The sequence below is a fragment of the Panicum virgatum genome, chromosome 4N (genome assembly GCF_016808335.1).
Source record: "Panicum virgatum strain AP13 chromosome 4N, P.virgatum_v5, whole genome shotgun sequence".
Taxonomy (NCBI): Eukaryota; Viridiplantae; Streptophyta; class Magnoliopsida; order Poales; family Poaceae; genus Panicum; species Panicum virgatum.
This window is the reverse complement of record NC_053148.1, coordinates 40,633,349-40,646,149: the sequence shown is the minus strand read 5'-3', so window position 1 is coordinate 40,646,149 and position 12,801 is coordinate 40,633,349. Positions and strand designations below refer to the sequence as shown.

Genomic DNA, 12,801 nt, shown 5'->3' with positions numbered 1-12,801 from the left:
CGGCGCATGCGGCTGCACTGTGTACCTCAGTAATATGCGGTCTATAGTGAGGCCTGACAAAAACTGCCTCGCGTGCCGCGGCGGCAGAGCACGCCTCAACCACCCGCATTAAATGTGGTGGGTGGGCGAGTCTTCCAGCGGAAGACTCGCGCCCGCGCCTGCGCCTGCGGGATACGTGGCGCCCCCGGACCCCGCCCTGGCGGTGTATTGGTTCTACGCGCGTGGGAGGTCCGGACGGACGCGGGGAGGTCTCGGACCCCTATGGGGGGTCCGATCCCTCGGCTGTTGGCGTGGAGCTTCCCCTCCTCAGGGACACGTGGCATCTCCGGACCCGTCCTAGAGCGGGGAGCGGGTCCGGGGCCGTTGGCCTGGTGAGGTAAGAGCCTGACCCGTGGGGCCGGCTGCTCCGCCCCTTAGGGCATAGTTACGGATGACTACGCTAGTCCCGTCTTGCGGCAGTAGGAGTGGGTATCCCTGTTACAGAGTACCGACAAAAGAGTTCCCGAGTTGAGTGCATGATGGAGAGGTACATCGAGATGAAGAGCAAACAATCTGAGGAAGAAATTGCACAGTTGGCTAGAGAGAAGGAATGTTCGCAAGCTGCAGATTACTCCATCAAGAAGTGTGTGTCTATGTTGGGCGCAATGGATGGTACCAAGGAAGAGAAGTTAAAGGCTTATTCAGTTTTTAAGATCCCAGAAAATAGAGAAATCTTTCTGAGTGCATGTGAAGATGACTTGGAGTGTGCATTATGTTGGCTGAGAAGTGAAATGGCCTAGCATCACCAAAGGTTAGTTCTCTTCTTTGTCAAAACTTTTTTTCCCTGTAACATAGATCAGATGCTCCATATGACCATAGATTAAGGAAACTGATTGATGTTTCAATGTAGATCAAATATTGTTCATCAGTTAAACACAACACCATATTTCAAAAATGCAGTCAGCACCATATCGGTTGAGCCATGCAGCTGCAATTCATTCATTGACTGATCCCATGAATGTGATTCAAAATGAAATAGTGATCTAAACCCTCCTGTTGTATGGTCTGATGTATATGTACAGTTTGATCGTGTTGACATTGGTTGCCTGCTCAATTTTTATGACGTCTCTTCTGAATTTACTTGTGCTGCGACGCAATATCAGTTTAGACTTTAGGGCATTACAACTTGGAATTTTAATGACTGCACACAGCCACACAACCACATCTTGCATGTGCTATTTTCAGACTAAGATTTCTGTAACTTAATTTTGTTGTCTTTGTTATTCACAACTTAGAAAGATTTCAGAAGAATCACCTTTTGAGTTAAATTAAGATAGCTTGAATTGGCTCAGATTATCTCATTTATGTATAATGCTTGGCTGATTCAGATTATCTCATTTATGTATAATGCTTGGCTGACTATGAATTGGTCAGGGGAATAGCTATCTCATTTATGTATAATGCTTGGCTGAGTATGAATTGGTCAGGGGAATAGCATTGCAATCCCTGAACGTGTTCTGCACCTTTTAAGTACATGAGTTGGCAACAGGTCATAGTATGTAATACATACAAAATATCAGTTCGAGTTGCCTGTTATATAAGTGATATTATTTCTTTCTTAGGTGCTATCACATCTGAAAATATTTCTTTCTTAGGTACTTGACCCATTGCTTTACTTGATGTCCCGCATATTCATTGAGGTTGGACACATTTGCTCTACATTATTATAATCTGATGAGTCATTTGCTCTATATTAATATATACTGCATGGTTTTGGTTTGTTCATGCAGGTTGAGACTTAAGGTTGAGATGGTGGACGGCATGCAACAAGACCTAAGTTTGAGATGTTTGAGAGCTTGCTCATGAGCTATATACATTTCTCTTGCTCCTCTTCCTCCTTTAGATCTCTCTGTCTAGCTTCTTGATTGAGTGATGATTGGTTTGGAGTTGTTATCTACCACTGTTGTGCAAGTTTTAGATAATATCCTCTTGTAATTTAAGTGTGAAGAGCTCTATTACTTATGAATTCCTTCAGTGCAAATAGTTACTGCATTTTTCTTGTTTACTATTGTATTTATTGATGGATGAAAGGCTGTATGATGGATGGATGGATGGAAGCCTGTGTGTGTTCTGTACTCAATAGCCACCTGTATGTTCCTGTCCTGTCCAACCCAATGATTTAAAACAGGCAAGGAATGGTTCCTGTCCAGAGGGAAGGAATGGTTCCTGTTTAGGGAAGGATTAAGTGAACCAGCCGGATCAACTCAATCCTGTCCAGAAACCGTTCCTGCCAGGAACAGTTGCTCATGCAACCGAACGAGGCCTAACTGGACTCCCTCGTGGCTTGGCTTGGGTTATAACCAGGAACCGGTGAAATCGGACCATGAACAGGGCGAATTGCCCCTCTCCATTCCCTACATATCGAGCTAGGGACAACGTCCTTATCTTAATCTTTTAGCAACCTAGTAAAACGAAACGCTCACCGAATATCCAACACCAGAACCCAAAACGTCGCCATTAGCCTAGAGCCCTGAACACGACACGAGCAAGATCCACCTAGTACGCGTTATCCTCCTCGCCTCTTTTGGCCCTGTTTGCAGCGTGCTAGTGAATAGTGACACTTTGACCGCTAATTACAGTGTCAAACAAAGTCAGTTTACAAAATCAACTTCAGAATCCCTGCGCTAGTGACCTTGAAGAATCTAATGAGGCCTTTGACCGCGCGATTTGAGGATGGTTACTGTAGTATCACTGTAGCAAATCATCGATTAATTACAATCATTAGATTCGTCGCGAAAAGTTACACCCATCCCTAAAAAAGTTTGAGTTAATTGGATACATACCATTACAATTGTTCGAGTTCACTGATATGCCATTACAATTCGTCATATTGGAATCGTGCCATTGCAATTTTGCAATTTGCTAAAACATATCACTACTTACCCCTTCAACGTGTTTTATAAAATTTATGGACCAAAATACCCCAGACTTCTTCTTCCTCCCATCCTCACCTTCCTCTCTCTCTGACTCTCTCTTTCCACGGGCAGATCCCCGCCGCCGTCGCTAGCTCGCAGCTGAGGCGCCTCCCACCTCTCTGCTTGTATGTGGCCAAGCCCTGGGGCGGCGTCCGCGCTGGACGCCGAGCACGCAGAGGAGGAGCACGAGCATGCCACGGCCATTCCGACGCCCGAGCTCGCCGAGGAGCGCGAGCGCGCCGCAGCCATCCCAACACCCGAGCCCGCCGGCACCGCCGCCAGCTTCCCCATCCGGTCGCTCACGAGGGAGCCACGGGTTCGACAACGAGGGCTGCCGCGGGCCGGGCAGGAGCTCGGATCTCAGCGTGACGTTGACGACCGGAGGCACTAACCACCTTGGATTGCGCTACCCCGACCTCGGTCATCGGCGGCGGCGAAGTCGCTGCCCAGCAGTCAGTCCCTGATGGCCGCCTCGACGGAGCGGGTGCCGTCGCCGAGCAAGAGCGTGGCCGTGACAAGTAGGGTCGCGAGGAAAGGGAGCAGCCACCGGCGGTCATCGAACGGCCGCGCGGAGCCGGAGCTGAGCCCCGATTCTTCCTCGTTACCTCGGCAAGGGTGTGCTCCTTGTCCTCTAGCTCAATCGATGCTCACTGGGTGTCTGGATCCCTTCTTTAGAGCAAGCAACCCCCGTCGATTGCAGGGGAAAGAACTCCCGTCGTGCGGGGATGGCCGGCCGCGGAGGAGGTCTGCCCGTGGACTGATGGAGAGAGAGGGGAAGAAGAGAGAGGGGATTAGAGGAAGAAGGCCAGGGTATTTTGGTCCATAATTTTTATGAAATACACTAAAAGGGAGCCATACTAGAATCCTAGCGCTCGGAACCAAACGAGGCCTTTGTTTGCGGCGCGCCCGTGCCCGGCAGGACACCCACGCCACGCGCGCATGGGCGGCGAGATGGCCAGCAAAGCTTGAGGGGCTAAACTATAAAAGCAAATAGCCAAGGAATGCCACCGGAGAGAGAGAAACAAATGCATTTTAAACCCCCCGCATTTATTATTCCTGCCGCTCCTCCTCAGCTAGGCTCCACCGCCCCCCGCCTACTCCTACTCGTTAACGTTCACATTTCCCACGCCACACTGCGCCTGCTACTCCGTAGTGCCGTCCCGTCCCGTCCCAGCCGCCTCGCTCCTCCGGCTCCGTTCCCCCACCTCACCCCGCCGCCGCCCCCGGATAGGCTTCCGCGACCACCCGCCTCCCTCCCCGCTGTGCGGGCCCTGCGGCTCGCGGCGAGCATTCCGAGCTCCGGGTCGCCGGGGGCCGACGGTTGCCGCGCGGATCTGAGGCTGCTGGGTCGGAATTCGGGCGAATAGCTGGCAGAGCGGGGGTTGGGTCGGGTTGGTTTGGCGAGTTTAGGCGGGTTCGCGCGGTGGGAGGAAGAGTTGGTTAGGTCGTCGCTGGGTACATGCGCATGCGCCCCGGAGGCCTCTGCCGCCGCCGCCGCCGCCTCGCTGTCGTCGGGAAGCGATGATCGAGCAGTTCGTCAACTTCGTCATCCGGCCGCCTCGGTAATCACTCTATCCCCCCCCCCACCCCCACCCCACCCCTCGCGTGTGGCCGGAATTTGGTCTGTTCTAAGATGCAACTGCAGGTTGGTTGAACTTTTGGCAGCCGTTACGCCATAGTCAGCGACGGTTTCTAGATGCAACCGGATGGATTTTCTAACTATATCTACGTAGCGCTTATGAAATTCTGTTCTTGAACTTGAAGTACTTGAATCCGTGTTGAGTTAATTGCAACCACTGATGTTACATTAGGATTGGAGCAAACTGGCTGTTCTTCTGCCTTGCTATTGAGAATTCTGTACCGGGTGTTAGTTGAGCAATTGGCTCATCATAATCACATGTGCTTTAGTGGCAGAACCAAACTGGTCTGTGCTAGTAACCGAAAATGGCTTTTGCATCTAGTTAACATGTGCATTCATACCAACTGTACCTTTCTAAAACAACTTTGTGCCTCTTCATCATTAAGATAAGATGCAAGAGAAAATAGATAAGATCGAATGCTTTCAGATTTTGGTATCCTCCAAATTGTTTTGTCGTTCTTTCCTGGTGTGTGGTGATTAACTGGCAATGCATTTACAGTGCAGAGTACAACCCAGATCAGTATTTATGGGAGCCCGAGTTTACACTTGCCGGAAGGAAGTACAAAAGGCTAGATTTGGAGGCAAGTAAGGGACACAATTATTGAGATTTTTAAGTGTCATTCATTTGTGAAAACCTGGTCCTGACTATCGATATCATTGCATGCTAGCCTTATTCTTGTACTTGTATGTTGCAGCTTACTAATGAAAGAGGTCAGACTCTAAAATGCAGCCACTATGTTCCTGCTGTCATACCGGAAGACACTGCCCTTCCATGTGTTATCTACTGTCATGGGAATAGGTACTCACATTTCTTAACTCTTGTTATTAATTCATTTATCCGTAAAAACTGCTCTGCTGATCAGACATTTTAATCATTCTGGTCAAATAGATTTTGAAGCTTTTGCTTGTCAACACTAGTTAACTCTTAAAGCCCAGTCACAGTTTTGGGTTTATGTGCTAGCTATAACCTTCCAGCTACCAAGATAAATGCTATTTCCATTTTTTGCCATTTACCCTCATCAATAGCCAATTTTCCTCATTTAGCAAGTTTTTTCATTATTTTAATGCAGTGGATGCAGAGCAGATGCAAACGAAGCCGCTGTAATACTTCTTCCGTCTAACATTACCCTTTTTACGCTTGACTTTGCGGGATCAGGGCTATCAAGTGGACAGTATGTCAGCCTAGGTTGGCATGAGGTGCATAGTCGTTATACTTATAGCAGCATTCATATTATACTTTAATTGCTGTGTTCTGAAAAACATTATTACTACTCCGGTACTCCCAGAAGCAGGATCTCAAATGTGCGGTGTCCTTTCTACGTAACAATAAGCAAGTTTCTTGTATTGGCCTTTGGGGGCGCTCAATGGGTGCTGTTACAAGGTATTTAACTACAATGCTTTTTTTTCTCTCTACTTTGTGTAGAATTTCTTAACATTATGTTGGAATATAGAAGAATATCTTTCTTAAAAATTGTGCATCTTAAATACTTTACAAGCCATTAAATTGTTTTCCTCTTGGCCTTTCATCTTGATACCTGCATTTAATTCACAAAGTATCTTTAATATTTAGCTTTTTCTGATATAGTTAATAGTTCTGTTTTGGTGATTCATCAATCATCACGATATGTGTCCATATATTTGATGCAGCCTGCTGTATGGAGCAGAAGACCCCTCAATTGCTGGCATGGTTTTGGACAGTGCTTTCTCCAACTTATATGACTTAATGATGGAGCTTGTAGAAGTTTATAAAATACGAGTTCCTAAGTTCACGGTATGATTATCTTGTGCAGAATGTTTTGGTTCTCTGTTTTCATTAAAGTTGCATTTTATTTCTGCAATTTATGTGTATTTTTATGATATAATCATAGGCACATACATGCATTTTAGTATAATGAATGCACATAGTAGGCTTGTTTGTGTAACAATAAAATTGTACTGTTTAGCCATGTGGGATGTCCTGCAGCTCTGTAAGTTCTTTGTAGTGTAGACCACTGGGGTGCATGATCCTAGTGTTGATGTCCCATGCAGCAATTTTTCTAATCCTGGCACTTTGAATTTGCTACTGGTGTTTACTGATTTCATGACATAATGTTTGCTAGTTGTAGATTAGAAGTAATTCACCAGATAGGAAAAATGCTGCTGTTAATTCGTAAATATCCATAGCATGGTCTTTCCTGCTTCATCTTATGTTCAACTGCTCACTGTCTGTTGCTATAATCAAATCATTTGATGGTTGTTGTGATACATATATTTTCAGGTTAAGATGGCTGTTCAGTACATGCGACGCGTCATTCAGAGAAGAGCTAAATTTGACATAATGGATCTTAATGTTGTCCAGGTTCGTTTGTAAAATAGTATTTCAATCACTGAAGAGCCTGGTAGTTTCTTTTTAATAAATTTGTACCATTTTATAGATTTGGTCATTGATTAGGACAACAATATGGACTACCTATGAGTGAATGACTAGATTCGTGCCCGTGCGTTGCTTCGGGAAAAATTTTTTAGATAAAACTTTCAGATATGTTTAGCTGCATTCAGTAATTAGGATGTAGAAGTTGCAAATAGCACAATCACCCTTTCAGATAGGAGTTGAAAATCCGTGCGGCAAGAATTCAGTTATCTTCTTAACAATACCAGTCAGCACAATAAGGATAGATCATGACAATATTGAACCATAAAACCAACATACGAAATCCCAGGTCCAACATCTGCTCTGTCTAAATTTCCCAAGTGACCTTGGTGTCAAATCCCAGGCCCAAAATTTTAGCTAATGATCATAAAAAAAATATCAGGCCAATCCCATATGCCGCCAACTCTAACACTATGACATATCAGATGGAGATGTACTTAATAAGGATTCTCGTAAATTCCAGATAACAAACATTATAATTTCCCACACTAACCTGATGCAATGGTCGGAGGGACATCGCTGGGATTATTTTGAGTTTGTCCATGCATTCTCCATCGATACAAACGTCATCTGAGCTGGGTGGCTCAATTTAGCATCCTCAATTCAGAAAATGTCATTGGCTCATTGTTTTCTTACAGATTTGAGTTCTTCCTGGACGTTTCCTTGAATATGTGAGTTCAAACTTCTTGAATCAAGATTATGCAGAAAAAAATTCTAAAAGGAAATAAATTACAAAAGGCGAGGATATTAAATGGGACAAGAGGAAATGACCTTATGGAAAGATTCATCAGTATCTGCAAATGGGACTGCAATGTCAGCATCCAATAGTGGAGTGGAGGTCAATGAAGGCGGGAGCAGTGCCAGGGAGGTGGCCGCGGACACTGGAACACGGGCACCCTGGCAGGGACCCAGCATCGAACACCTTGCGGGCGTCATCACCAGAAGCTCGATGGTTGTGACAGGAACCACCTAGGCAGCGTCCCGTTGTGGAGGATGCCAGGAAAGTTGTAGGGGTTCGCCTGCCAAGGAGGTGCTGAACAAGGGTTGTCGGCGGCCAGGAGGAAGTAGGAATCTCCATCAAAAATTAACTCCATAACTCTGATCCTGCATCAGTGAATGACCACCCCTAACTCCTAATCACGTCACGGGCACCAGCCAGGCCTTGGGGCGCCCGGAGCATTGTTTTCCACGGCGGCTCCCATGGACATAGCGCAACCGTCCCAGGCACGGAATAGGCCGGCAGACACCACTACACCATCCATGCATGACCTAAACCCCTGTAGACCCGCTAGAACTGACCCAAGGCGCCGAGATGTCCTTGCTCACCGGCGACCCCTCTCCCATGGCTTGGCAGCAGACTAAGGAGGACGGTGATGGTGCCTGGCGACAACGATGGATGGCTCTGCTTGCAGATGGCACAAACGGATTGCTAGGCTGTTTGATGATTGTGTGGGTGCGAGGAATTAATGGGAAACAGCCGGGCGGCGACGAATTTTGGGTGGAAGGTGAGCTCGGCCGGAGGGGATGGTCTCAGCAGAGCTGATGGCGGCGGCTGTTTCGGCAGCTGGTTTTGCGAGCGCGATCAGCGGTTGATGAATGGTTGATTGACGCGGCACGGATGAACCGTATCAATTCGGGAGGCAGACTGATTGGATGCGTGGATGACCACAGCTCAAGATTCCAAGATTCAAACCCTCTGTGCAATGAACAATGAACAAATGCGGATGACAGACCGAAGGGCGACGGGGCAGACAGATGGGACGACGTACGAGCGAAACACGGGGGTAAGCGCATGGTGATTGCGTTTTCAAATTGGGATGCCTGACGGAAGAAACCGAGATCAGAGCAACCAAGTTTCTCCGTAGCTGGACGGCACCGATCGGACGGACGACGTGTTTCAGAGGCTGAACGAAGACCGATGGGTGGGAGGTCGCACCGCGAGGCACACCACGGATGCCGCCGTCCCGCATAGGGGCTTTTTACTATTAGAGAATAGTTAGAAAATGTTTATGGTTAGCCTATACCTGACTTGAGTAGATCTCAACTGGATGACTTGACTGCAATACAAAAAGAAAAATGAATATTTCATTGTATCCATCTTTTTTTGTGTGCCCAAGTTAAGCTTCACAATTGCCTTTGTCGTGAATACTAACATTAGACAAGTAGAGCGTCTACATGAGATTGATTGAGAGTTGAGAACTTGAGATGCATTGTTTGTAGCATAAAATTTCGTGTTGTACTTGCTATCTTATCTACTTGCATAATCAATTTCACCTTTCAGTCAAACCTATAGGATTTGATTAGCCTGTCTTTCTGGGAAACATTCATTTTTGGCTTTTGGCAGTTTGCACCGAAGACGTTTATTCCTGCACTATTCGGACATGCATCGAATGATATGTTCATCCAGCCACATCACACAGAACGTATTCACCAGGCATATGCGGTAAGTGTCTCTCTAGCTTGTTTTGGAAGACTGACCAGTACATACCTATCTTATAAATGCATTCTCATCAGTGGTGATTGCTCCTGCTGAAGGGACTTGTCTTGCTGCCCATTTTGTTGACATTTTGTATTTTTCTGCAGGGGGATAAAAATTTAATCAAATTTGAGGGTGATCACAATTCCCCAAGGCCTCAATTTTACTATGACTCTGTTTCTATATTCTTCTATAACGTTCTTCACCCACCTCAATTTCCTTCAACATGCTCCGATAAATTTGACAAGTATTACAACCTTGGTGCTTTTAAGGGTGGTCCTGGTACAAATGAGGTATTCTTTTCTCTTCACTTCTGTGTGAAATCTTCTGCCTCGTGTTGTAGGAAGCTCTCCTAGTAGGTTACTTATACGTCTACTCAAATTTTCAGAGCTTATTGTATGAGATCATCAATGGTCTACGGGCAGCCGGCACTGATGCAGGCAGTTCATCATCTGCTACAACTAATTTCACAAATGGTGTGGCTCTTCTTCCTTAATTATTGTGCGAGTACTTCTAAGGAGCAGTTTTCCTGCCCGCTGACTTCTTTTTCATTGTTTCAGCTACAAAATCAGTAGTTGAGTTGCTGACAGAGAGGGTAAATCAACTATGTGTCAAAAATGATAATGACTTGGTAAGTCAATTGTTGATGTTGATTACTTTTCCTCTGGTACTCGAGATCTTAACTTAAGATATCTCCACTTAAGTGCAGGATTTCCTTTTGGATGAAAATCATAACCTCACTGAGATGGACAGCAACACAGCTGAGTGTCATTTAGAGGTAAAAGCAGATCCTGCCTTATTTGCCAAAAAGATAATCACCTTCATGATTTCCTTATTTGAAGTTAAGGAATTTCTTTACATGTTAGGATAAAGCAAACAGACAAACTGAGGAGTGCTGCTCATACACCAGCTCAAACAGAGAGAGCTGGGGAAGATGTTCTTCCTTGGGCGCAGCTAGTGATGGATCATCTTCAGGCGAGCAGCCTGGGATACCCAATCATAAGCATAAGGTACATTTCTTTACTTTGTACCATTTGAGTGCAAGAAACTTTTCTGTTTATTTGGTACTCAAATTAATAGGCTATTTTTCAAACTCGTGGTGTCCTTCGACTTGATCTGTGATCCAGTAATCATAATGAACTTCTTGAATCTCATCATCTTCTCCCAAAATGTAGAGCATGACTCTAAGGGCTTTAGCAACACCACTGAGACGGATACGAAGGAAGCCTCTCACGATCCCAAAGGAGAAGAAGAATCGGTCCCTGTGGAAGAGGCTAAAAAAAGAGAGGCAAGAGATGGGGGAGAACTTATCCCAGCGTCTCCGGCTGTGTCTCCAAGGCCAGGCTCGACACAAGAGAACCAAGTCGTCTTGACTACTGTGAATACACAATTAACTAAGGCAAATCTGCTAGGAACTCACTGATGATTCACCAACAAGACTGCACCGTGACTTGGGAGTTTCTGACATTCAGCGCCATATCATGCTGTGTACATTGGTTGAACATTACTTAGAATCTTTTGTCAGATCATGGAGTGTCCCAGCCCCACAGTGTGTGTTAACTGCCAATCTTCCACATTCGTTCCTTATTATTCTTTCCAATTTAATCCTGTAAATTCCATGGCTGTAGAATTGTTCTGTGTGACTTGTGGTTGGGGAAGGGGCATCAGTGCATCGCTTTCAGGATTTGTGTAGGGTTTGAAGGTCGAGTTGTATCGATAGAATCTCTCATTTCAATGCTGCTCGGTGACTCGTACTGTTGTACCTAGTGTAAAATGGTCGGCGAACTGCTTATGCATTGCACTTTGCCTTTTGTCAACCTTACCATTCTCTCTGATTTGTGCGAGTTGCCTGTGAACATGAAAAGCACGGCATGAAGATAAACGTACCTTTCCCTGTTTTGCAAACTTGAATTTCGTGGTACAATGGGCGATTCGTAGCCATACTGATACTGTTGGAAATACTCCCTGTATTCTTATATATATATATATATATATATATATATATATATATATATATATATATATATCATCTTAGCTTAATAACCAAGGAGAAAAGTCATGCTTATCATTCAATTAACAAGTTTGGTGAGGTACTCTTCCAAGCTAAGAAAGATTTAGAATGTCTTTGGTACAGTAGCACAAGATGTGCGCATAATATATCCAAAGGTGGAGTGTAAGAATGGCAACAGAGAGAAATTAGGGTTCATCTTTCCAAATAAATATAGAATTATTTTTAGAATCTTGAGTGCAATGGTCATTAGGAGAGAAGATGTCTACATTTGCCTCGTATCAACAGAATTTATGTGACACATAGGAAAAAACAGAATGCGATGCAAGTATACTTTTAGTTGAAGTAGTACTAATTTTGGCTTCAAATAGGTGGTATATGAAGCTTGTGGTGGATGGGGGGGGGGGGGGGGTTGCCACTTCCATTATAACACCGGGAGCTATGAGATGGATCCGCACCAGTATGAAGCTATGAACAAATATATTACCAAGTGAAGGAATCAATATTTTCAGAGGAATCTATTCGACGCAGTCTGAAGGCTCAGCAGACACCTTGAGTTTTCATGCGCATGTAGACCTGCTGTTTTTTTTGTTCTGAAAGGTGATCGACAGAATAGCTGAGGCTGCAATATGATGAGCATGGAAATAGTGCTAGCGCTGCATGTAAGTTTGACTTACTGCATGTATTATATTAGAGCAAACTTTGCAGTGGAGTTTGAAATTGATAGAAGAAATAGCTTTTAATTGCATAGTACCTTAAAGACTACTCTAGGCTTGTACAAGGGCGGATCTAGAAAATTAAGGGAGGCGCCCCGCTCAATCTCCCCTTCTTCCTCTTTTCCTTCTCTCTTTTTCTTCTTCCTCTCTTCTCCTTCCTCCCCTTCATCTAGGTTTATAAATTGCTGGGGGGAGGGGGCTCCAAAGGGTCTATGGGGTAGGGGGCTTCTGCCCCCATGTTGGATCCACCCCTGGGCGTACCTACGCGGTCGACGGGGCAGTACCGGCAGCGGGTAATAAGGAGCTGCTACCCGTAGACGTGAAAGCCGCAGATGAACCCCACGTCATGGTGTGGCCGCAGGTTGGGCAGTGGCCTGTCTAACGTGTGTAGGCCTGCATATCGATCGATTTAATATTCCAGATAAGCCGACATGGTACATATATATAATGATTTTGGGATGATTTACCTCGAAGAAACAGCTGGGCTAACAATATAATCATCTTCTATATCTCGTCCTTATCGGTGGATCCAGCCACATATGAAGAGAGATTTCATCTCACTTCTTTTCTTTCTCTCTTGTTTCCAAAAATGGAGGAG

General features: G+C 45.3%; 1 protein-coding gene and 1 long non-coding RNA gene across 2 annotated transcripts; both read left to right on the top strand.

Annotated features, from left to right (window-relative positions):
* Positions 1–511: 511 nt before the first annotated feature.
* Positions 512–2,044, top strand: LOC120669716. The gene is made up of 3 exons (XR_005672762.1): positions 512–790; positions 1,635–1,679; positions 1,770–2,044. It is a non-coding gene; the product is annotated as an uncharacterized LOC120669716 (long non-coding RNA).
* A 1,929-nt stretch (positions 2,045–3,973) lies between these two features.
* Positions 3,974–11,296, top strand: LOC120669715. The gene is made up of 14 exons (XM_039949555.1): positions 3,974–4,516; positions 5,093–5,174; positions 5,289–5,392; positions 5,664–5,790; positions 5,880–5,974; positions 6,241–6,364; positions 6,851–6,931; positions 9,348–9,446; positions 9,587–9,772; positions 9,868–9,955; positions 10,040–10,110; positions 10,189–10,257; positions 10,346–10,489; positions 10,655–11,296. Exons 1-14 carry the CDS (start codon positions 4,476–4,478, stop codon positions 10,850–10,852), a joined length of 1,509 nt encoding a protein of 502 aa, XP_039805489.1. The 5' UTR covers positions 3,974–4,475; the 3' UTR covers positions 10,853–11,296.
* The last annotated feature ends 1,505 nt before the right edge of the window (positions 11,297–12,801 follow it).

Excerpts from the sequence above, each read along its gene's own strand:
- LOC120669715 (XM_039949555.1), top strand. The coding sequence starts at position 4,476 with ATGATCGAGCAGTTCGTCAACTTCGTCATCCGGCCGCCTCG. Across the intron at positions 4,517-5,092 it reads TTCGTCATCCGGCCGCCTCG|TGCAGAGTACAACCCAGATC; the intron begins GTAATCACTCTA and ends ATGCATTTACAG. Across the intron at positions 9,956-10,039 it reads TACAACTAATTTCACAAATG|CTACAAAATCAGTAGTTGAG; the intron begins GTGTGGCTCTTC and ends TCATTGTTTCAG.